Source organism: Hyla sarda, chromosome 4 (genome assembly GCF_029499605.1).
Source record: "Hyla sarda isolate aHylSar1 chromosome 4, aHylSar1.hap1, whole genome shotgun sequence".
NCBI classification, from domain to species: domain Eukaryota; kingdom Metazoa; phylum Chordata; class Amphibia; order Anura; family Hylidae; genus Hyla; species Hyla sarda.
The window spans coordinates 321,262,905-321,286,610 of NC_079192.1; the positions used below are offsets into that span (position 1 = coordinate 321,262,905).

General features: G+C 41.6%; 1 protein-coding gene and 1 pseudogene across 1 annotated transcript in view; one reads left to right on the forward strand and one right to left on the reverse strand.

The window, feature by feature from the left end:
- Nucleotides 1-23,706, reverse strand: part of GNPDA1 (glucosamine-6-phosphate deaminase 1) — a 41,467-nt gene that overhangs the window by 12,743 nt on the left and 5,018 nt on the right. Inside the window, exons 2-6 of the mRNA XM_056574928.1 lie at nt 10,687-10,816; nt 8,120-8,221; nt 2,157-2,339; nt 723-907; nt 427-601 (exon numbers count right to left, since the gene is read on the reverse strand). Coding sequence (XP_056430903.1) covers nt 427-601; nt 723-907; nt 2,157-2,339; nt 8,120-8,221; nt 10,687-10,810 — 769 coding nt within the window. The 5' untranslated portion in view covers nt 10,811-10,816. The remainder of the gene's footprint in view (nt 1-426; nt 602-722; nt 908-2,156; nt 2,340-8,119; nt 8,222-10,686; nt 10,817-23,706) is intronic.
- Nucleotides 6,147-6,302, forward strand: LOC130267980 (U2 spliceosomal RNA; annotated as a pseudogene).

Here is a 23,706-nt window from a genome sequence, read left to right on the forward strand (position 1 = left end):
TCCCCAGCACTTCAGGTGATTGGGAACGCCTCTTACAATTGGCACCAAATAAAAACATTTTTCTACATTATGGAAGTACAGACAAATATATATATGTACCATGGGGGAGACTTCTTGAAACCTGTACAGAGGAAAAGTTGACCAGTTGCCCGTAGCAACCAGATTACTTCTTTGACTTTTCTAAGGTCGTTTTAAAAATTAAAGCAGCAAGGATTAGTAGCTAAGGCCAACTGCACCCCTTTTACTCTCCACAGGCTTTGATAACCCTCATGTGTCTCCGGGCCCTAACAGCTATCTAACCTCGTCAGCAGTTTGGAACATGAATTGCAGGGGATTCTGATGCAGATTTCCTATAATATATTGACATTAATCATTTAGAATGTGTTATCAGGAATGAAACTTCTTAGTAAGATAATAAAAATATACCTTTAAAATATTTTACAGTCTTCACTCGCAGCTCTAGCGTTGCATCTTCATCACAAACAAACACTGTACTTGGGTGCTGCTGGAAAGCAGACACTGTCCACATGTGGTTTACACCTTCTTCTATAGCCTTGTATAGGGCAAAGGCCTTATGTGCCCCTGTGATGAGTATCATCACCTATAGAAATGATACAAGATTAAGTTCTATACATTCATTCATCTAGAATCGGCACAGAAAAAAAAAATAGAAAGAGTGTATATCTACTTTAATGAAAAATACATGGTCACCGACGCATTACCTCTTTTGCATCCATCACTGTTCCTACGCCAACAGTCAGAGCCATTGTGGGAACTTTTGAGAGATTGTTGTCAAAAAAACGTGCATTAGCCAATATGGTGTCCATGGCCAGTGTCTTTACCCTAGTTCTGGATACCAGACTGGACCCTGGTTCATTGAAAGCTATATGACCATCAGGCCCAATCCCTATAACAAAAATGCAACAATACTGTTAGTCCCCTAAATTGTCTCCATACCCTCCCCATAACAGCCCTTGCCCACTCAGTCTATCACTGCATGAGGCAGGTCACCACTGTTGCCAGTGACTACCTAAGTGGACACTTCATTTTAAGAAGTCCTAAGCAGCAGGGTCCTGGCATAGTCAGGGATTATGACAAAAGGATACATGACAAGATAAACCCCTTTAAACAATTACAACAAGTGGAAAGTGTTTACCATCCCGGTTCTGAGAAACCCAGTGGTTTTATGGGACCTGAACAAGGGTTCTGCGCACTGTCCATTATTCCAGATTAGTTAGAAGTCTAGTATATAGATGCTGTACTACTGTGTTGACTACAAGGTCCTGATGCTGTCTAGATGCTGACATTGTAATAGACTTATTACAGTCGTCTCTGTACACTCCTCTGCTCCATTATTACTCCCTCGACTGCTTCTGCCATTGTCAGCTTCCTGAGCTCATATGGATTTTGACATGAAAGTGGGGCCCTTAAAAGGACAGTTCTGAATGCTACACCAGCCTGGTTGACACTGCCTCTTGTTATTTTAAATAATTGATAAAGGTTCCCCCAGATGACTTTTTTTCTTCCAGCACTTACATAGTATACACTTGTCAATCAAGTTAAACCAAGGGATGGGACAAAATGTGGCTAATGGGGAGTGGTATGTGTAATTTAGGCATTCCCCAACAATTTAACAATAGTAAATTCATTTAAGAGTTTTACAGGAGTTTACACTGATTGCTTATTTTTAGGATACACCATTAAAAGTGGTATTCCGGCTTTATAATTCTTATCCCCTATCCAAAAGGATAAGCTGTATGATCGCAGGGGTCCTGCCGCTGTGGACCCCCACGATCTCTGGGCAGCCCCCGGCATTCTGTGCCGGGCGCTGCCTCCGAGATGGGGAGGTGACGTCACGGCCACACCCCCTAGTGACGTCACGCCACGCCCCCTCCATTAATATCTATGGCCATATCTATGGCAGTCACATAATGCCGGGGGCTGCACCGAGATCGTGGGGGTCCCCAGCAGCGGGACCCCTGCGATCATACATCTTATCCCTTATCATTTGGATAGGGGATAAGATGTATAAAGCCGAAATACCCCTTTATTATAGGGGGTAGCCCAACAAATGCCCTCCACCAACCAGCAGTGCAGCCCCTGGCACAGTACCATTCATAGAAAAACAATGGACAGCTACCTGCTTATTTTCATACCTCCAACAAATAATTCTATTCCGCCAGCAGCCTTAATTTTTTCTTCAAATAAGTCACATTCGGTCTGAAGATCTGGAGCATTTCCATCCAAGATTTGAGCATTCTCAGGAATGATATCTATATGCTTAAAAAAATTATTCCACATAAAGGAATGATAGCTCTCTGGGTGATCCCTGGGTAGTCCTGTAAAGTCAAGGTAGAAAATAAAAAAAATGTATGTAAGTCATACTGTCTATATTTTCTTTAGGAGCATGTACAGAAGAAAAAACTCTGGTCTCTGGCTCCAGATAGGTATACAAAGTTAACACTTTATTACTTCATGAATAAAATCCTATACAGTAGAACTGCATACAAATACAAACAACCACTGACACGTTTCATACATGGCATGAGGTTATACCATAAGTACGAACTGAAACAGTTCAAAATGCATCCGTGTTCATTTGCTTTCCATTTGTAGTTGCGGGTGAACAGTTTTTATTTTGAATTCTCTAAATATATGTGGGATTTAGTGCACTGAACCAGAAAGCTTTTAAAAAGACGTATTGGATCCACACAGAATCCCACCTACATAGATATCAAGTGAATCTAACACCTGTTTCACCAGCACTTAAAAGGGGTATTCAGGTGATTTCCAGATTTGTAAATTACTTCTATTAAAACATTTTAATTCATCCAGTACTTATTAGCTGCTGAAGTTGAGTTGTTCTTTTCTGTCTGATAACAGTGCTCTCTGCTGACACCCCTGTCTGTCTCAGGAACTGTCCAGAGTAGGAGCAAACCCCTATAGCAAACCTCTCCTGTTCTGGAAAGTTCCTAAGACAGACAGAAGTGTCAGCAGAGAGCACTGTTGTCAGACAGAAAAGAACAACTCAACTTCATCCATAAGTACTGGATGGATTAGGATGTTTTAATAGAAATAATTTACAAACCTGTTTAACTTTCTGGAGCCAGTTCATATGAAAACATTGTTTTTCACCGGAATACCCCTTTAACCCAATAAACAAGATTATAGTGTGGGTTAGTTAACTGGATTAAAATGATGTATTACTCAACAAGGATGCATGGTCCAATTCTGGAGATACATGTTGTATTAGGGTCCGTTGCAAATGGGTTAATTAACCGCCTTTGCGCAATGGAGGCAGAGGCCGGTGTTCTGAGCTTCCCTGCCTGCGCCCCCTCTGCTCCAATAAGCCCACCCATCCCGCACTCATATGTATGAAGACTCATATGGGAGCCATGTGTACACTATCATCATCTTCAGATATAAAGGATAGAATCCTATTAGTATAACACAGTCTTATCTGAAGTTAACATTTAAAGCTACAGAAATCCTAAAAGCAAGAAACTATTGTAATATTCTGTAACAGTAAAGTACATAGTATAGTGGATAGTGTGTTCCGAGACATAATATATAATCCATTCCTGTCAAAACCTAGGTCAGCATTTCCCAACCAGGATGCCTCCAGCTGTTGCATAACTACAACTCCAAGCTGGGAGTTGTAGTTTTGCAACAGCTGTAGGCCCCCTGGTTGGGAAACACTCACCTAGGTTATATGTTGTACTTTAATACCAATTAATGAGATCTTATTGCATCACATAGAAGCCATAGTCCGCAGCAATATTTATTTTAAGGCTATTAAGCTTTGTTTAACTGGCAGCATGCTCTGCTTTTACTGCAGTATCCATAAATAACAGAATACACTCTACATCCTGTTCCACACCTTGCCCTACAGGCCATTGTTCGTGTGAGGTTCTATAAGGCAATGTTACAGCTATATTTTTTATATAGAAAGCAATGTTGTCTGAACTGCTACTCTGCTCTATGACCAGAAATCAAACATATGGTTTACAGCAACCACATAGATTAAGGAAACTGTAGTCTGCAGAAGACTTATTCACGTCTATGGGATAGAGCATTAGGCAAGGTTTGTACCCTGTGTAGATGTCATTCTGCAGGGAGAAGGAGGAGGTGATCTGTAAATCACAGACTAATTCTAACAAATGATAAGGTCCTATACACGACCGATATATCAAATCCTCTTTGCTTAAATAATGAATATAACATCAGCTGACCGACACCATTGTAAAAAGGTGCCTAAAATCTACCTTTTATTGGTTATATAAAAAATATAAAGCAAACTCAGTGTTTCAAGTGCTGTATATAAGGTACTGCTTTCAATTGTAAGAGCTGTTAAGAAAAAAGTAGTATTACTGCTACGGGGTGCTGGTATTAGATCAAAAGCACATCACGGACAGCATAGAGCGTCTCATAAAGACTTTCTCTAAAAATCACTCCATTCCGGGTGACTGGTTCTCCCGACGTCATCAGGGGAGTTTTTAAGCATAAGAAGTATCAAATGTGCTATCAGGGTCTGTTAGTTAAACATCTAAAACAAATATACACCAGCGCTGGGCTAGAAGTCAGCCAGTCTCTTCGCCAGTGCGAAAGTGCACGCCACCGGTTACTCTAGATAGGAGTAATGGAACTGGTTACCAGCTTGAGGGCTTGAGACGGTCCCTCGCTGGCAGTTGAATTCAAGAGATATGCCGACATGGTTTCTCTTTACTTTGTCTATATTTTGATTAAGCGCTAACTGGTTTGCAGCAGGAGAAACAGGTGCTGGCACTGGTAAAACAATGTTAATAGTGCTATGGATCTCATGGATGAAGCAGCGGCGGGACTGCACCTCTGCCAATTCTGATCCTAACAGGTGCTCCAGCCATATAGAGAAAAGGCAATCATAAATATTGAAGAAAAAGAAACACAGGAGCACTCACATGTCTTTAATCAGTTGCTAGCTTCTTTGCAAAGGAACACATGTTCTGAAGGGGCGCCAGGAGAGAGCGTGTGGTCACTATCTATTTTGTGCCGATCCTGGCACTTCCTCAGGTCACGGGATCGGCACGAAATAGCTATCGTGACCACACATTCTCTCCTGGCGCCCTGCCAGAACATGTGTTCCTTTGCACCCTGAATAAAGAAGCCAGCAACTGATTCAAGACATGTGAGTGCCCCCGTGTTTCTTTTTCTTTAGCAAATGCTATGATCCTTCCCTGATCACGAGGACATTTCTAATGGCTGCTCTGCAATAAATAGAGAATCACTATGCAGAAAACTGGCTGTGGAGTGAGTGACCGAGCATGTGTGTCCACCAGCACATTAAAGGGATGTGCATAGTACTATACCCTTTAAACACCAGGTGACGACATAGTATGTAAGGGTCATAACTTCACTGAATTGTTTTCTAACACCATGAAAATGGCAAACACATTGCAAACTTATAACCATATGTACAATTAACATGATTATTGATAGTGGGGCAAACGGTTTTATTCTTCTAGTGAACGCATCATCAGATTATATATTTTAATATGGTTTTAAAGTTTCATTTTATAACCTTTGATAGATAAATTTATACACGCGTATATAGATGCTACATGAGCCAGTTCTTTGTTTGTGTAAATGAAGTGTAAGCCAAATGTTTGTCTTCCTTTTAAGTCAAAAAATATTTAAATCCGCTCACCACACCACCTTCACAGGTAGTGTGTCCTGCAAAACAGCTCAGGCTCCATTTAAGAAGTCTCAGAACTGATTGGGATTTATGCCAAGCCAGAACTCTCTCCAGAAGGAAAGAGGACCCATCTGCAGACAGCTGTCTGCAGATGGGTCCTCTTTCCTTCTGGAGAGAGTTCTGGCTTGGCATAAATCCCAATCAGTTCTGAGACTTCTTAAATGGAGCCTGAGCTGTTTTGCAGGACACACTACCTGTGATGGTGGTGTGGTGAGCTTATTTAAATCTTTTTTTACCCAGAAGCCCGCGGAGTGCTATATGGCCTAACTTGAATCTCCGTTACACCTGAAGAGGTGTCCTCTTCCCGAGGAAAGTATTGACCCCGTTTAAAGCCACAGGCCTCTCACCTCAGCCAAGCCAGATCACCCTGCTCTGTACTGACGAGGGGCAAACACCCAGAAACAGCTGTCTGCAGATCGCTTCTCGGCCTTTTGGCTAAGATCAAGTGTAGTACCTTTCCTGTTAGTTGGCGGTGTGGAAGACCACCAAGGCAGGATGGGGAACCACACAGTAGGACGGGTGTACCAGGGATTGCTGTATAGCACAGCAGTCATCCCCGATGAGACCTGTTCCCTGCTGGATCTGGCCTTAAGGTCCGGGTAGAGTGAAGGCCGAGGTGCACAAGTGCCCTGGGATTGGTCACCCCAGGGTGCCGGAATTCACTTGGGATTGGCAACCCCACTTGAATGAAAGCACATAGCACGCACTTTTTCTCTCACTCTTCTGGGCACTCACCCTTAGTATCCCGGCCTTCCGGCTGGGATCGGGGAATTTTTATAGATCCGGTCGGATGTCCGGGCAGTATTACACACTGCGCACATCCACTTATTTATTTATTTTTTTGTCACTGTGTCCACTTTTTGTGTTCGTTTGTTCACTAGGATTTGGTAGGGTGCGGTAGCCCTTCTGGGTGTCCCTCCTGCCGGTCTAGGGGAGGTGTGTGTGGCCATTAGGTTCCTCACCTCCCTGCTATACCCCGTGGCATCCTGTTTCGGCAGGATGCCAAACCGGTTTTACTGGTTCCTTGGTGACAAACTGGTTAACGCCTAGTTGTTTGCCGGGAACACTTTCGGTCCCTGAGTAGCTTTGGCGAAAGGGGACATCGTACCTGGAACCTTGCAGGTGCCTTTTGGCCCGGAGGTGAAGGGTTTGGTTTGTTGGGGGGCCTCTCTCCTTTCGGAGAAGGGCTTGCGATAGACCGCATCCTTGTGCACGGTTTTTTGTGTGAACACTTGCACTTTTTACTTGTTTTATATTTTAGCCGAGGAACGTGCTCTCGATTCACCCAAAGTGCAAGAAAAAGTGCAAACGTGTTACACTAAAAAAACGTGCACAAAGGATGCGGTCTATCGCAAGCCCTTCTCCGATAGGAGAGAGGCCCCCCAACAAACCTTACCCTTCGCCTCCGGACCAAAAGGTACCTGCGAGGTTCCAGGTTCGATGTCCCTTTTCGCCGAAGCTACTAGGGGACCACAAATGCCCCCGGCATCCCCCTTGGCGTTAGCCAAGGTATCTGCCCGCAGAGCCGATAACGGTAGGTACCCTGCCAAAGCACTTGCACTTTTTACTTGCACTTGGGTGATTTGAGAGCACGTACCTCGGCTTTCAATAATTAAAAAAAAAAAAAAAAGCTGTCTGCAGATGGGTCCTCTTTCCTTCTGGAGAGAGTTCTGGCTTGGCATAAATCCCAATCAGTTCTGAGACTTCTTAAATGGAGCCTGAGCTGTTTTGCAGGACACACTACCTGTGAAGGTGGTGTGGTGAGCTAATTTAAATATTTTTTTACCCAGAAGCCCGCGGAGTGCTATATGGCCTAACTTGAATCTCCGTTACACCTGAAGAGGTGTCCTCTCCCCGAGGAAAGTACTGACCCCGTTTTAAGTCATAGAAAGACATGGGCATTATACTGTGTGTACTTACCAGAAGCTCCAAACACCACAGTTTTCCACTGAAAAGATAAGGTAGGTTCACACTGCATTTGTGTCCCTATACCACTGATCTCTATTTCACTACATTTTTGCTGTACAGAAGGCATAATAGACAGCAAAAAAACAAAACACACATGTTGCAACACATATATATATATATATATATATATATGTGTGTATATATATATATATATATATATATATATATATATATATATAAATCTAAGCAAATGGGAAATGGATATGGCATAAAGCAGAATTTGTTTTCGGCCTCTCAACATACGTTTTTATCTCTCTCAGTATACAGTAAACAAACAGTGTGAACCTAGGTTTGGGAGTCAATAGAAGATTTTACAAATTCATATACACTTTCTATTAAAAAGATAATAAATGTTCTAAAAATTTAAAAGAACCATAGAAAGATAATTGAGAGGTCACGATAGGTGTATTTAACACTCACCCACATACTCATCCATGTTGAAGGTTTTCACATACTTGAAGGAGAGATCTCCATTTTTATGGTATTCAATAAGTTTTTTGTAGCATCCCAGTGGTGTGCTTCCTGTAATATTTTAATAGATGAAAGTGATAGAATGGAAATCATAGAATATTTATTAGGCTTAAATCAGAACTTTTCATATAAATGTAGATAATAATATAGAATTAATTTGTATTATACAAAATAATTGGTATATTTTTGGGAGAAAAAAATGCTCTATACTTTTTAACCACCAGGGCTCTCTCCACTGTCCAAAATACTGTCCTGTCCCTGCAGCTATTGCCTGTGTGTCTCTTTACCAAAACAAGAATACCGGAAGTGTGGGAAGGAAAAGCAGGGCTCTGTGTATGTTCTCATCTGGTCAGCCAGCCTGCTGTGTGATCCGGGGGCAAGTTACAAAGCCTCAGTGCACAGAACAGCCAGTTATCAACTGTGAGGAGTGAGGGAGGAAGGTTCTACATGAGATGTGAGGGCAAGAAAAGGAAACACCCCCTCCACTTCAGTGAACTGCATGCAGAGTGAGCAAGAAAATTAGGATGGAAAAAAGGATAAAAAACAGTATTTAAGCACACATACAGCATCAGCACTACTTAAAGGGGTATTCCAGTTTTTTTTAAATTAGAATATGCTACAGGGGCTGTAAAGTTAGTGTAGTTCATAATATAGTGTATGTACCTGTGTGTGATGGCAGTCTCACAATTCTTCTGTGATTTTTGCCACAATGTTTATTTTTAACAGCAAAGAAAATGACTGTTGTCTCAGGTTTTACCAGGTTGCAGTGCAGCCTGACACATTACATGACTAGTCAGGTGATGACAGGGAGCCTGTCAGCTTCAATGGGTGGAGTGACTGGTGGGTGTGGGGTGGGGGGGTGGGGGAAATCATTCTGCAGTGAATTGTAGTTATGCAACAGCTGAAGGCACCACGGTTAAAAAAACACTGGTCTACTGTTCCCAGTAAAGCATAGAAACATGGAAAGCATGGAAGGCAACACACTTGTAATTAAATGGATGCGGTGATTGATGTGTGGGAGGGAGAAAAGTGACCTCACATTTACAAACAAGGTATTATGGGATTTCAAACAGGAAAAAGCCATTTCACAAAGATAGCCACAGCGTTATGGTAATCTCACAACACAGCCATTTAGCCTTAAGATTTTCCCAAAGAGAAAAGCAAAATTATATTATTATTGAGGAGGTATGTTTGTAATTTCTGGTTATGAGACCGGAAGGCACTAGGACTGCGTGGACATTGCCAGTTCGCATAGACTGCAATGTATTCTTCGCAGTGTATCTACAAAAGAATGAACATGCTCAAAATTTCCATGACGGAACGTCGTAAATGGAACAGCAGAAATCTAATTGAAAACAATGTTAAGTTGCTGCTTGCACTGTAATCTTCGACTTGGAAATTCTGCAACGTTAACATACTCTTATGCTGACAGGCACAAATACACCACACTACTACTACTGCAATGTATTATGCCAGTAATCCGATTTAAGGGGAATGATGAATCTAAAATGCAAAAAAATTTATACCGGTAAATAAAATTTGTCAAAAATTCCTCCCCCTCGTAGAGATAAAAAATAAAAAAAATCCTTAAAAAGTAATTAAGAAGGGAAAAAAAAGTTAGCAGTAAACATTCATGTTTAAAAATAACCAAAACTGCTGAAATAGTGAAAATAACTATTAAAAAATATAATGGTCAATTTCCCTACATTTTGTAATCATTTCCAACACGGAATCCCATGTGGATTCTAAACCGCTAGAAACAGACACATTCTGCACAGTTAAAATTTAAAAAATCTTATGGCTTTGGCTTTGTAAACCTAACCGGGGACACCCCCCCCTTCTCAAACCTTAATGCAAATTGTAGGGCCTATGGGTTTTATTGTGATTTTCTGGCGCATGACTCCAACGCACATGAGACATCTTATCTCCTACGAAAAGATGTCTGATAACGGGGGTCACGCTGCTTGGGACCCCCGCAATCTCTTCTGCAGCCCCCCCCCCCCCCCCCCCCGAGTCATCACTGCACGGAGCAAAGTTTGCTCCGTGACGACTCCCGACGCGGGGGCCAGAGTATTGTGATGTCACAGCTCCGCCCCCTCATGACGTCACACTCCGCCCCCTTAATGCAAGTCTATGGGAGGGGGCAAGGCAGCAGTGATGACTCGGGGGGCTGCAGGAGAGATTGCGGGGGTCCCCAGCAGCGGGACCCCCGTGATCAGACATCTTATCCCCTATCCTTTGGATAGGGGATAAGATGTTTAGGGAAGAGTAACCCTTTAAATCCCCATTATTGCATGTGTGATATGTGGACAGCTTTCTGTTCTGGGAATAGATCAGAAATCCAGGTGAAGAAGTCCCATCTATTACATTACTCATATACCCTAAATGGGCGTATGGATAGGGGCTGTCCAAACCAGATGGCAGCTCATTGTGAACCATTCCAAGGCCCTGAAGTCTCAGTCTCCTCAGTAAAACATTTGTTAAATCTCAGGAACATCCAAATAACTGTACCTTACCTGTAGGAAGGCCTAACGTAAAATACTTCTCAGGACCTGGGTTGAAGTGTATGATGCGATTTCTAATGTATTTCGCAGCCCACTCACTAGCTTGGTCATAGTTATCCAAAATGATGAGTTTCATCTTTATCTAAAAAAATAAGAAAAAATAAATAAATGACAAAAGCACAAAGAGGAGCTACATATCTAGCCTGGCAGGATTTGTTTGTGCGACAGACACTGATGCTAGTAAAGTTATGGTGACACATCTGAACAATTTAAAATTCCATGTGTCAAATCTGTTTTCAACAACAGATCATATAAATGTACAAGAAATTTGCCAAACATTTGTTTTACATGCTGATGTGCTGCTCATAGGCATAGATAGTCTCTTTGCAGATCACATGGTACAGACAGGATGCAGAATGGAGCAAATGTCTATGCAGTAAAGGCACTGGTCAACAAAATAACAGCACATCTATTTATATTATGTAATTTAGTAATGGGTCAGAGGATAAAAGTTTTTGTGGGAGTGTTTATTTACTGACGCAAATTGGATCTCCAAAACAGGGCAATTTTTTTTTTCTTTAAAGTTGTATTCCAGGTTTTTTGTGGCACTGATGCCAAGTTATGTGTTATATGTACATGTATTACCTTTCAGGTGGTCCACTTTTAGGATTTTCATACCTCCAGAGGTTCAGCAAACTTGCGCCATATGGATTACTGTTGTCTCGAGCCTTTACCATCTTCTAGTGTGGCTCCAGACAACAGCTGATCAAAGGAGGGCTTGGCTGCTTTTTGTCTGGCCAGACAAGCCAGCCACCTCATGACATGTGCGGCCCATCTGTACGTCCCGATGTAGCTGAATTTAAAGCTATCTATAGACTTTGCGAAGATAAAGCCCCATGTGATTAGCTGTTGTCTCGAGCTGCACAGGAAGCCGAGAAAGGCTCAAGACAACAGTCATCGATAGGACACAATGCTAAACCTCTGGAGGCATGGAAATCCAAAAAAGGAAGACAATCCACCCCTGACAGGTACTACATGTACATTTAAAGGGGTATTCTGCCCCTAGACATCTTATTCCCTATCCGCCGCTGGGACTCACGCCCCCTCCCATAGACATAAATGGAGGAGGCGTGACATCCCAAGGGGGCGTGGAAAGACGTCATGTCTCCAGTCCAGGACACAGCATTTCCAAGACTGGAGCAGCACCCGGGGCGGGGGGGGGGGGGGGGTCCCAGTGGCAGGACTCCCACAATCAGACATCTTATCCTCTATCTTTCGGATAGGGGATAAGATGTCTATGGACAGAGCACCCCTTTAACACATACATAATGTGGCATCAGGCGCATATACCTTAAAAAGTGTACCCCCCCCACCCACCCCAAAAAAAAAGAAAAAAAGAATTCTCTCTGAATTACCTTTCTTTAATTGCCATCATTTGATCAGTGAGGTTTTTGTCCATGCAGAGGCATGGGGTGTGTCCCTCTTGTCTCCTCACTGTGATGGCTCCTCCCGCACTCTGTTTTGAATCACAGAGGGCCCTGGTCCTGCCTGCAGCCCTGTCAATCACTCATGGTGTCCATGACATGTCAATGACCACTGGACACTGGGAAAAGTTGTACTTTTCAATGGTGCCATTTATTTTATGATATAATGTATTACAGAGCCAGAAAGGCAAAATTGAAAAAAAATATTGGAGTTCTTCTTCAGAGTTCACAATACAGTAAATCTTACATGCTATTTTTATTCTACGATTCCAATGATACAAAACTTGGATAATTTTTGTTTTGTTTTAATGTTAAAAAAAAGATATATATATATATATTTATTAGGGATCGACCGATATCGTTTTTTTAGGGCCGATACCGATAATCGGTGGAGGTTAGGTCCGATAGCCGATAACTTATACCGATATTCCGGTATAAGTTATCGGCTATTTATCCCCCCTCGACACTGCTGCAGAGCATTGATTTAAAGCGGGCGCTTTAAAATCAATGCACTGCAGTGGCTTTTGCGGTGCCATAGGCCGCCGCCGCCACCCGCTTCTCTCCCCCTACCTGTCAGGGTGGTCCGGGCCATCCTTCCTTCCTTCCTTCCTGTAGTGTCCGGCGGCATTCCGGGTGGAGGGTGTACCGGTCCGGGCTGTCCTTCTTCTCCGGGGGTCATCTTCTCTACTCCGGGAAGGCTCCGGCCTAGTACGCTGCATAGACGTAGCTGCGCAGTGACGCCCGTGAGCAGTGACGCACCTGACATCACGGCGTCTATGCAGCGTACTAGGCCGGAGCCTGCCCGGAGTGGAGAAGAGGACCCCCGGAGAAGGACAGCCCGGACCGGTGCACCCTCCACCCGGAATGGCGCCGGACACTACAGGAAGGATGGATGGCCCCCATTACGGGTAAGTTTATATTTTTTATTTTTTTTATTGACTCGGAGGGTGGGGAAGGGGCCCGACCGGTAAAGCGGTATGGACAAAAATCCATACCGGTGTACCGCCCAGCGCTACGGTGGGGGGTGCGACACGGTGGGTCAGGGGGGCGGTCGCGGTGCGGCGGTCGCGGGGTGGTGCGGGGGGCGGGGCATTATCGGCTTTTCGGACTTTTGCATACATATGACTTTTTGATAACGTTTTATTACGTTTTTTTCTGAGATGTGATGTGACCAAAAATCAGTAATTTTGGCGTTTGGCATTTTTTTAGCATTTAAATTGTTCACCGTGCAGCATCTGGAACATCGTGATTTAATAGTCCAGACAATAACACACAAAATAATCTGAAAAATAATGGGAAAAGAGGGGCAATTTGAATTTTTATTGGGGGGGGGAGGGGTATTTAAAAAATAAATAATGTTTCACTTCACGGAGCTGCCGATGGGTCCCCTAGACCCCAGGGATTACCGGTAGAGTAAAGTTACAGTAATTCGATTCTTCATGAACTTTTCGGCTCGGCATTTGCTGACTTTAGCCTGCATAAATTAATTCAGCTTTCAGGTGCTCCGGTGGGCTGGAACAGGTGGATACAGTCCTAGGAGAGTCTCCTAGGACTGTATCCACCTTTTTTACAGCCCACCGGAGGACCTGAAAGCTGAATTAATTTATGCAGGCTAAAGTCAGCAACCGCCGAGCCAACAAGTTCGTCACGAATCGCATTGCCGTAACTTCGCTTATCTCTAATTACCGGCATTTATTGGTTAAACCATTTAATGTTTAAAGGGGTATTCCAGGCAAAACTTTTTTTATATATATCAACTGGCTCCGGAAAGGTAAACAGATTTGTAAATTATAAATAATAGGATGTGTAGCTCACTTAAAGATACAAGAGGAGCGAGTGTTCGAGGTTAAAAGGTGATGCCCTCACCCAATCAAATGTGTGTGTGTGTATGTATGTATGTATGTATGTATGTATGTATGTATGTATGTATATATATATATATACATATACACACACACACACACACACACTCCTCAAGAACCCTGGGGATGTACAGGATAGTAAGATGAAAATAGAATATAATAAGAATAAAAATAGAAACAATGGATCTAAAAGGGTTAATTTATTGTTAATAGTATATAATATAGTATATAGATAACCAATCACTCTGCAGGGCCCTTGCAGGAATGTATTGGTAATTGATCAATAAATGCAGATAAAAAATTAAAAAATATATGAAAATGCACCAATAAGTAATAGTAATGATAATGAATGTTCACTATAGTGGTTAGCAACAATTGGTATTCTCAGATAGTGACAATTACTAAGTCCCAGGATGTCCAGTAGTGTATGGAAAAATCCGATGTGGGAAATTCACAGTTCAGCAATGAATAGACTCCTATGGATCACAGTTCAGTAATGGATCACAGTTCAGTAATGGATCACAGTTCAGTAATGGATCACAGTTCAGTAATGGATCACAGTTCAGTAATGGATCACAGTTCAGTAATGGATCACAGTTCAGTAATGGATCACAGTTCAGTAATGTGTAAACTCCTGTGGAATCCTATAGATCATATCAATAGCGATAGCAGCAGTAATTGTAGTAACTATGTTGCGGTCTTGAAATACAAGTTACCGATGCACAGCCCCACTCACCCTCCTGTTCAGCGTGGTAGCAATCTCGGCAGGCAGCGCTGTTTGTAGATAGCGATCACAGCAGACCGCGATGTCCTGTAAGGGGTACAGTGCCGATTCAGATCCTGACCTGGGTGAGTGGTTCTCCGGTGGGCTGTCGGTATCCTGGGCTGGCACGGGAAGGTGTCCGGCCTATGGGGAAGGTGTTCAGGAACTCTGCCGTCCGGGGCTGTGTGAGGCTGTGAATGAAGCGCTGGGAACAGCTGCGTGTCTGAATGATGCGATAGCTGTGCGCGTGTTGCAGTGGTCCCAATTCTGTGATCATCCAGCAGTTGCTAGCCACAATGTGTGGATATAGTCTCTTTAAAGTGGTATACACTTAAATGGTAAGGTGCCATACACAAGACAGACGCGTTTCAAGGCCTGCGGGCCTTTTCTTCAGTGACAATGAGGTATGTATGTCCAGTAGCAGGGTCTATATTTATATGGTCTGTAGGTAGTGATGTCATGTTAATTAAGGTGGCTACTAAGACATGGAGCCTGGCTAGTGGAGGGTCAATGTAAAATCAGGGATGGATCCAATAGAATGGGAAGAAAGGAAAAGAATTAAGAGAGAGAGATAGGATATATAATGAACACTATGTGAATGTATAAGTATATATAAATACCTGTATAGGGGAAACATTAAAGTGCAAGGTATAAAATACATGTTTATGACAGAATAATATTGATGATAAATATATGAAATATATATGTAAAATTACAGTGTATATATGATAGATGAAAATGAAATGGAAATATAATAATGAGCATAAAATTATAAGAAAATAATAGAAATATGAAGGAGATAACAAATATATATAAAAATATAAAAAGATATAAAAATATATAAAAAGGATTTTTGTGGGAAATTGCACAAAACTAATATATATATATATATATATATATATATATATATATATATATATATATATAATTAGTATGATATAAAAATGTGTATAAAAATATAAAAAAAAATTTTTTAAAGCATTATTTTTGGAGGAAATTGCACAGACCTGAAACAACATATATATGGGAATATATGACGTACAGGGAAGGGGGGGGGGGGAGAGGAAGGGAAATCTGGATAAGGAAAATGGGGTTCTTGGTGTAGAAATCTGGACAAGGCAATTCCGATGTAGAAAGTTCTTGGGGAGGCTCGTCCCCAGGGACAGTCACTGGGTCGGTAGACAACCAGCCAGTGACGGGTCGTGGGGGCGAGCCGCACCACAAGATGGACTCAAAGGAACCCGAAGATTTCGAGTTCTGAATTGAGTCCCCTGGGCTTGATAGTGTCGAAGTTGAAAATCTTCCTCGATTCTGCCTTGGACATTTTTCTAATGTAGTCGCCGCCACACCAGCATTTTCTGACGTTTTGGATGGCTAAAAAAGATAACTGACGGGTTCTGGTTGTGGTGTTCTACAAAGTGTGCTGACAGCGGATGTGTTTTTAAACCTCGTTTTATATTATAGATATGTTCTGCCATACGTGTTTTAAGCTGTCTCTTCGTACGGCCTATGTATTGTTTTTGGCATGTACATTGGATCAAGTAGATGACCCCTTTGCTGTGACAGGTGAGACACTCAGATATTTTGTGGACATAATTATTGGATGTGGATGAAATGTCAGTAATTTTTTTAGGGAAATTGGTAATATTACAGGCTGAGCAGGTGCCGCATCTATAGAACCCTTTACTTTGTAACCATGTTTTACTGTAGGGGCAACTTGAATACCTAAGTTTGGGGCTTTTGTGTACACTATAGGTGGATGTAAGGGGATGTTTTGACCAATAATCTTATCCTTCAATATAAGATGCCAATTCTTTTTAATAATGGTTTCAATTTTCTTATAATCTTTATTGAAAGGTAAAATCAACTTAGGATCATCATTTTGTGGTAAAGTTTTAGTTTCTTTTGGAATAAAAAAAAGAGGATCTATCTAAAATGCTGACTTGGTTAAAATATTTGTCTAAAACGCTTTTTGGGTAATTTTTCTCGAAGAATTTTTCAGTGAGGGCTTGAGCCTCCTACTCAAATTTGTTTTCAGACGTACAGTTTCTTTTCAGTCTGTGGTACTGACCCGTAGGTATGTTTAACCCCTTAACGACGCAGGACGTATATTTACGTCCTGCGCCGGCTCCCGCGATATGAAGCGGGATCGCGCCGCGATCCCGCATCATATCGCGTGGGTCCCGGCGCTAATCAACGGCCGGGACCCGCGGCTAATACCACACATCGCCGATCGCGGCGATGTGCGGTATTAACCCTTTAGAAGCGGCGGTCAAAGCTGACCCCCGCTTCTAAAGTGAAACTGAAAGTATCCCGGCTGCTCAGTCGGGCTGTTCGGGACCGCCGCGGTGAAATCGCGGCGTCCCGAACAGCTGATCGGACACCGGGAGGGCTCTTACCTGCCTCCTCGGTGTCCGATCGACGAATGACTGCTCCGTGCCTGAGATCCAGGCAGGAGCAGTCAAGTGCCGATAATGCTGATCACAGGCGTGTTAATACACGCCTGTGATCAGGATGAGAGATCAGTGTGTGCAGTGTGATAGGTCCCTATGGGACCTATAACACTGCAAAAAAAAAGTAAAAAAAAAGTGTTAATAAAGGTCATTTAACCCCTTCCCTAATAAAAGTTTGAATCACCCCCCTTTTCCCATAAAAAAAATAAAACAGTGTAAAAAAATAAATAAAAATAAACATATGTGGTATCGCCGCGTGCGTAAATGTCTGAACTATAAAAATATATCATTAATTAAGCCGTACGGTCAATGGCGTACGCGCAAAAAAATTCCAAAGTCCAAAAAAAGCGTATTTTGGTAACTTTTTATAACATTAAAAAATGAATAAAAAGTGATCAAAAAGTCAGATCAAAACAAAAATCACACCAATAAAAACTTCAGATCACGGCGCAAAAAATGAGTCCTCATACCGCCCCGTACGTGGAAAAATAAAAAAGTTATAGGGGTCAGAAGGTGACATTTTTAAACGTATAAATTTTCCTGCATGTAGTTATGATTTTTTCCAGAAGTGCGACAAAATCAAACCTATATAACTAGGGTATCATTTTAACCGTATGGACCTACAGAATAATGATAAGGTGTATTTTTTACCGAAATATGCACTGCGTAGAAACGGAAGCCCCCAAAAGTTACAAAATGGCGTTTTTTTTTCGATTTTGGCGCACAATGATTTTTTTTCCGTTTCGCCGTGCATTTTTAGGTAAAATTACTAATGTCACTGCAAAGTAGAATTGGCGACGCAAAAAATAAGCCATAATATGGATTTTTAGGTGGAAAATTGAAAGGGTTATGATTTTTAAAAGGTAAGGAGGAAAAAACGAAAGTGCAAAAACGGAAAAACCCTGAGTCCTTAAGGGGTTAAAAGCCACCTGGGTAGGTGACAACTATTAAAAAGAATAAAACTATTTTTGGCTACGGGTTTGTGGTATGTACTACAGTTCAATTTATCTGAATCTATAGTAATTAAAAGGTCTAAAAATTCTAAAGTGCCTGTGCTTATATGTGGGGTAAAATTTAAATTCAGATTATTGGTGTTTATTTCTTGGATAAAAACCTCCAATAGGCTTTTAGGACCTTTCCAGATAAAAACTATATTGTCGATAAAGCACCGCCATAGTACGAGATCCGCGCCAATTCTGGGAGAGATGCATTGTTCCTCCCAGGCCGCCATAAACAAGATCCTCTTTTTTTATTCCCAAAGAAACTAAAATTTTACCACAAAATGATGATCCTAAGTTGATTTTACCTTTTAATAAAGATTATAAGAAAATTGAAACCATTATTAAAAAGAATTGGCATCTTATATTGAAGGATAAGATTATTGGTCAAAACATCCCCTTACATCCACCTATAGTGTACACAAAAGCCCCAAACTTAGGTATTCAAGTTGCCCCTACAGTAAAACATGGTTACAAAGTAAAGGGTTCTATAGATGCGGCACCTGCTCAGCCTGTAATATTACCAATTTCCCTAAAAAAATTACTGACATTTCATCCACATCCAATAATTATGTCCACAAAATATCTGAGTGTCTCACCTGTCACAGCAAAGGGGTCATCTACTTGATCCAATGTACATGCCAAAAACAATACATAGGCCGTACGAAGAGACAGCTTAAAACACGTATGGCAGAACATATCTAGAATATAAAAAAAGGTTTAAAAACACATCCGCTGTCAGCACACTTTGTAGAACACCACAACCAGAACCCGTCAGTTATCTTTTTTAGCCATCCAAAACGTCAGAAAATGCTGGTGTGGCGGCGACTACATTAGAAAAATGTCCAAGGCAGAATCGAGGAAGATTTTCAACTTCGACACTATCAAGCCCAGGGGACTCAATTCAGAACTCGAAAACTTCGGGTTCCTTTGAGTCCATCTTGTGGTGCGGCTGGCCCCCACGACCCGTCACTGGCTGGTCATCTACTGACCCAGTGACTGTCCCTGGGGACGAGCCTCCCCAAGAACTTTCTACATCGGAATTGCCTTGTCCAGATTTCTACATCAAGAACCCCATTTTCCTTATCCAGATTTCCCTTCCTCTCCCCCCCCCCCCCCCCTTCCCTGTACGTCATATATTCCCATATATATGTTGTTTCAGGTCTGTGCAATTTCCTCCAAAAATAATATATATATTTTTTTTTATATTTTTATACACGTTTTTTTATCATACTAATATATATATATATATTATATATATATACACACAGCATAGAACAAAAGAGATGACCGCAGCACTCCATAAGATGAAAGAAAAAAAAGTGTCTTCATTCCATTGTTCATGGAATAAAGACACTTTTTTCTTTCACCTTATGGAGTGCTGCAGTCATCCCTTTTGTTCTATGCTGTGAATTTGGACCCAGGACCAGGGTCCCAGTGACTGACGCGCACCCCTACTATTTTTCTAGATTTTTATTGAGGTGCTGCTCTACTATTTTCTATATATTATATGTATATATGTTTTGTGCAATTTCTTTTTATATATATTTGTTAACTCCTTCATATTTCTATTATTTTCTTATCATTTTATGCTCATTATTATATTTCCATATTATTTTCATCATATATATACTGTAATTTTACATATATATATATATATATATATATATATATATATATATATTTCATATATTTTATATTATATTTATCATCAATATTATTCTCTCATAAACATGTATTTTATACCTTGCACTTTAATGTTTCCCCTATACAGGTATTTATATATACTTATACATTCACATAGTGTTCATTATATATCCTATCTCTCTCTCTTAATTCTTTTCCTTTCTTCCCATTCTATTGGATCCATCCCTGATTTTACATTGACCCTCCACTAGCCAGGCTCCATGTCTTAGTAGCCACCTTAATTAACATGACATCACTACCTACAGACCATATAAATATAGACCCTGCTACTGGACATACATACCTTATTGTCACTGAAGAAAAGGCCCGCAAGCCTTGAAACGCGTCTGTCTTGTGTATGGCACCTTACCATTTAAGTGTATACCACTTTAAAGAGACTATATCCACACATTGTGGCTAGCAACTGCTGGATGATCACAGAATTGGGACCACTGCAACACGCGCACAGCTATCGCATCATTCAGACACGCAGCTGTTCCCAGCGCTTCATTCACAGCCTCACACAGCCCCAGACGGCAAAGTTCCTGGACACCTTCCCCATAGGCCGGACGCCTTCCGGTGCCAGCCCAGGATACCGACAGCCCACCGGAGAACCACTCACCCAGGTCAGGATCTGAATCGGCACTGTACCCCTTACAGGACATCGTGGTCTGCTGTGATCGCTATCTACAAACAGCGCTGCCTGCCGAGATCGCTACCACGCTGAACAGGAGGGTGAGTGGGGCTGTGCATCGGTAACTTGTATTTCAAGACCGCAACATAGTTACTACAATTGCTACTATCGCTATTGATATGATCTATAGGATTCCACAGGAGTTTACACATTACTGAATTGTGACATATCACTGAACTGTGATCCATTACTGAACTGTGATCCATTACTGAACTGTGATCCATTACTGAACTGTGATCCATTACTGAACTGTGATCCATTACTGAACTGTGATCCATTACTGAACTGTGATCCATAGGAGTCTATTCATTGCTGAACTGTGAATTTCCCACATCAGATTTTTCCATACACTACTGGACATCCTGGGACTTAGTAATTGTCACTATCTGAGAATACCAATTGTTGCTAACCACTATAGTGAACATTCATTATCATTACTATTACTTATTGGTGCATTTTCATATACTGGTATTTTATTTTTTATCTGCATTTATTGATCAATTACCAATACATTCCTGCAAGGGCCCTGCAGAGTAATTGGTTATCTAAATACTATATTATATACTATTAACAATAAATTAACCCTTTTAGATCCATTATTTCTATTTTTATTCTTATTATATTCTATTTTCTTCTTACTATCCTGTATATCCCCAGTGTTCTTGACAACTGGTGTATATATATATATATATATATATATATATATATATATATATATATTACACACACACACACATTTCTTCTAGATTTGTAAATTACTTCTATTAAAAAATCTTAATCCTTCCAATAGTTATTAGCTTCTGAAGTTTTCTGTCTAACTGCTCAATGATGATGTCACGTCCCAGGAGCTGTGCATGATGGGAGAATATCCCCATAGTAACTGCACAGCTCCAGGGATGTGCGTCATCAGAGAGCAGTTAGACAGAAAACAACAACTCAACTTCAGAAGCTAATAACTATTGGAAGGATTAAGATTTTTTTAATAGAAGTAATTTACAAATCTGTTTAACTTTGCATAGCCAGTTGATATATAAAAAAAAGTTTTGGCCTAAAATACCCCTTTAACCATTTATTTAAATGACTGACAATGGAGACAGATGTCAGCTGCTGACTCACGGGCCCGCGCCATATTCCTCTCGCCCCCGGTCCATGACATTACCGGTACGGTAGGTCATAGGTCGGGAAAAGGTTAAAAGTACAAAAAAGCTCTTGCAGCTCCGAATATGTATGGTTATTTTCTTGCTTCACAGCTGGTGTAGCTGGGCCTGGTGGATCGACCTGGATCTCTCTAATGTGGCAACGGCTCTGGCAGGGGCACTAATGGGGTCCTAAGAGTCCTTGACAAATATATTATACAGGTTCTCTTCATCCTCGATTCTCTTAGGTCCAATCAACACTATGGCTCTGGTTAGGTCAGTGGTCTGTGCTCGTTTTCCGACTTCTAGTGATTTCTCCTGGGCACCTATGTGGGGTAATCCACACTTGGATCACCTGCAGTGTGTGGAGGATATTCCGGCCCTCTCGGAGAAGCAGTGGAAGGAAGTTGTGATGTCATACTATCCTACTGATGTTAGTGCCCGTGATCTTCTAATCCAGTTTCGTCTCATACTTCACCTATACTATACGCCTGTTTGTTTGTTTAGTATTGGGGGTTCTCCTAATAGTTGTTTCCGGTGTAATGCGCAGAGGGGCTCGCTTTTGCATACCATTTGGGACTGTCCTTGTGTGGTTTCCTTTTGGAGAGAAGTGTTACGATTTCTGGAGGACCACCTTGAGTTCCCGTTTGTCTATGCTCCGGAGGTATGTTTGTTGGGGGTTATTAATGGGTTGGTGTCTGGTTCATACAGGTGTATTTTGGTGCGGTTTCTTCTTTTCTGTGCCTGTAAGGTGCTTATTATGGCCTATAAAGATACTACCCCTCCTCTTTCTCACTAGGTGGCCCTGGTTAACAAGTAAACTCCCATGTATCGTGTCCTGTACATAAGTCGCGGATTTCCGCAAAAATTTGATAAGGTTTGGTTGCCTTGGCTACTTTTGGAGGCTTCTACTGATCCCCTGGTTCCATCTGGATCGCAGACCTAGAGGGCTTGGTGCTCACTGTGGTTCTGGCTGGATGGGGGAGGGGGTTCCAGGGTGAAGTGTGTGGGTGAGTGATTGTATGTATGTGTTGTTGGGCCTGGTTTTGCTGCACGCTGTGCCGGGTGGGACTATTCCTGTTCATCATTGGCTATGTATTGTGGGATTATATTGTAGTATGCAATATATATGTAGTATGCATATATAATATGTAGTAAAAATGCAGTAATACTGTTTTTCTTTTAATGTAAAATTGCTTAATAGTGTTCTATATTTCATATATAAACACTGAGGACATTATTTACATGCCGGGGGAACATTATCTATAGTGGAAGATTAGCTCTGAAGAACCAAATAGCATCAAAATAGAAGTCAGAGACACAACGTAACATTAAAATAGGGTTTCTCCTGTCTTTATTTTTCGGTAACAAAACAAATAAATTCAAGCACAAAACAAGTACAAAATAAATCTTGCCTTTTCAGTGCTAACTACAAAGAATCTATGTCACAGAAAGTCCATCCTAGCAACAAACAACGGACCCGGATGGTCCGTTGCACAATGGACACCAACGGGTCCCATTGACTTTAAATGGGGTCAGTTGGGTTTTCATCTGGTGTCTGCCGTTTTTCAGGTGTCCAGTGGAGAAAAGGTACATACCCTGTAGTATCCTTTTCACTGCTCAACTCCAGTCATCTGAACGGACTCAGTGAACGGAGCTTGATGCCGATGTAAACCAGATCTTATTCATACAAGGTAAATGTCCTTCTGAGGCCGCACCTAAGGATTAGGTCAGAATTTCACACAGAGATTCCACAGCAGCCCCAGAGTCCCATTTATTTCATTGTGCACACGGCGAATGTTTCTAGCGAAATTTCGATTCCAGTGTCCGCAGGAAGAATGGACATGACATTCTGCAGACTCCACTTGGAATGCATTGCCGTCTATCAGACAGAGCATTCCCATGCGGTCCTAGTGCCGGCATGTCATGCCAGCACCCTCAGTCTGCAGAATATCA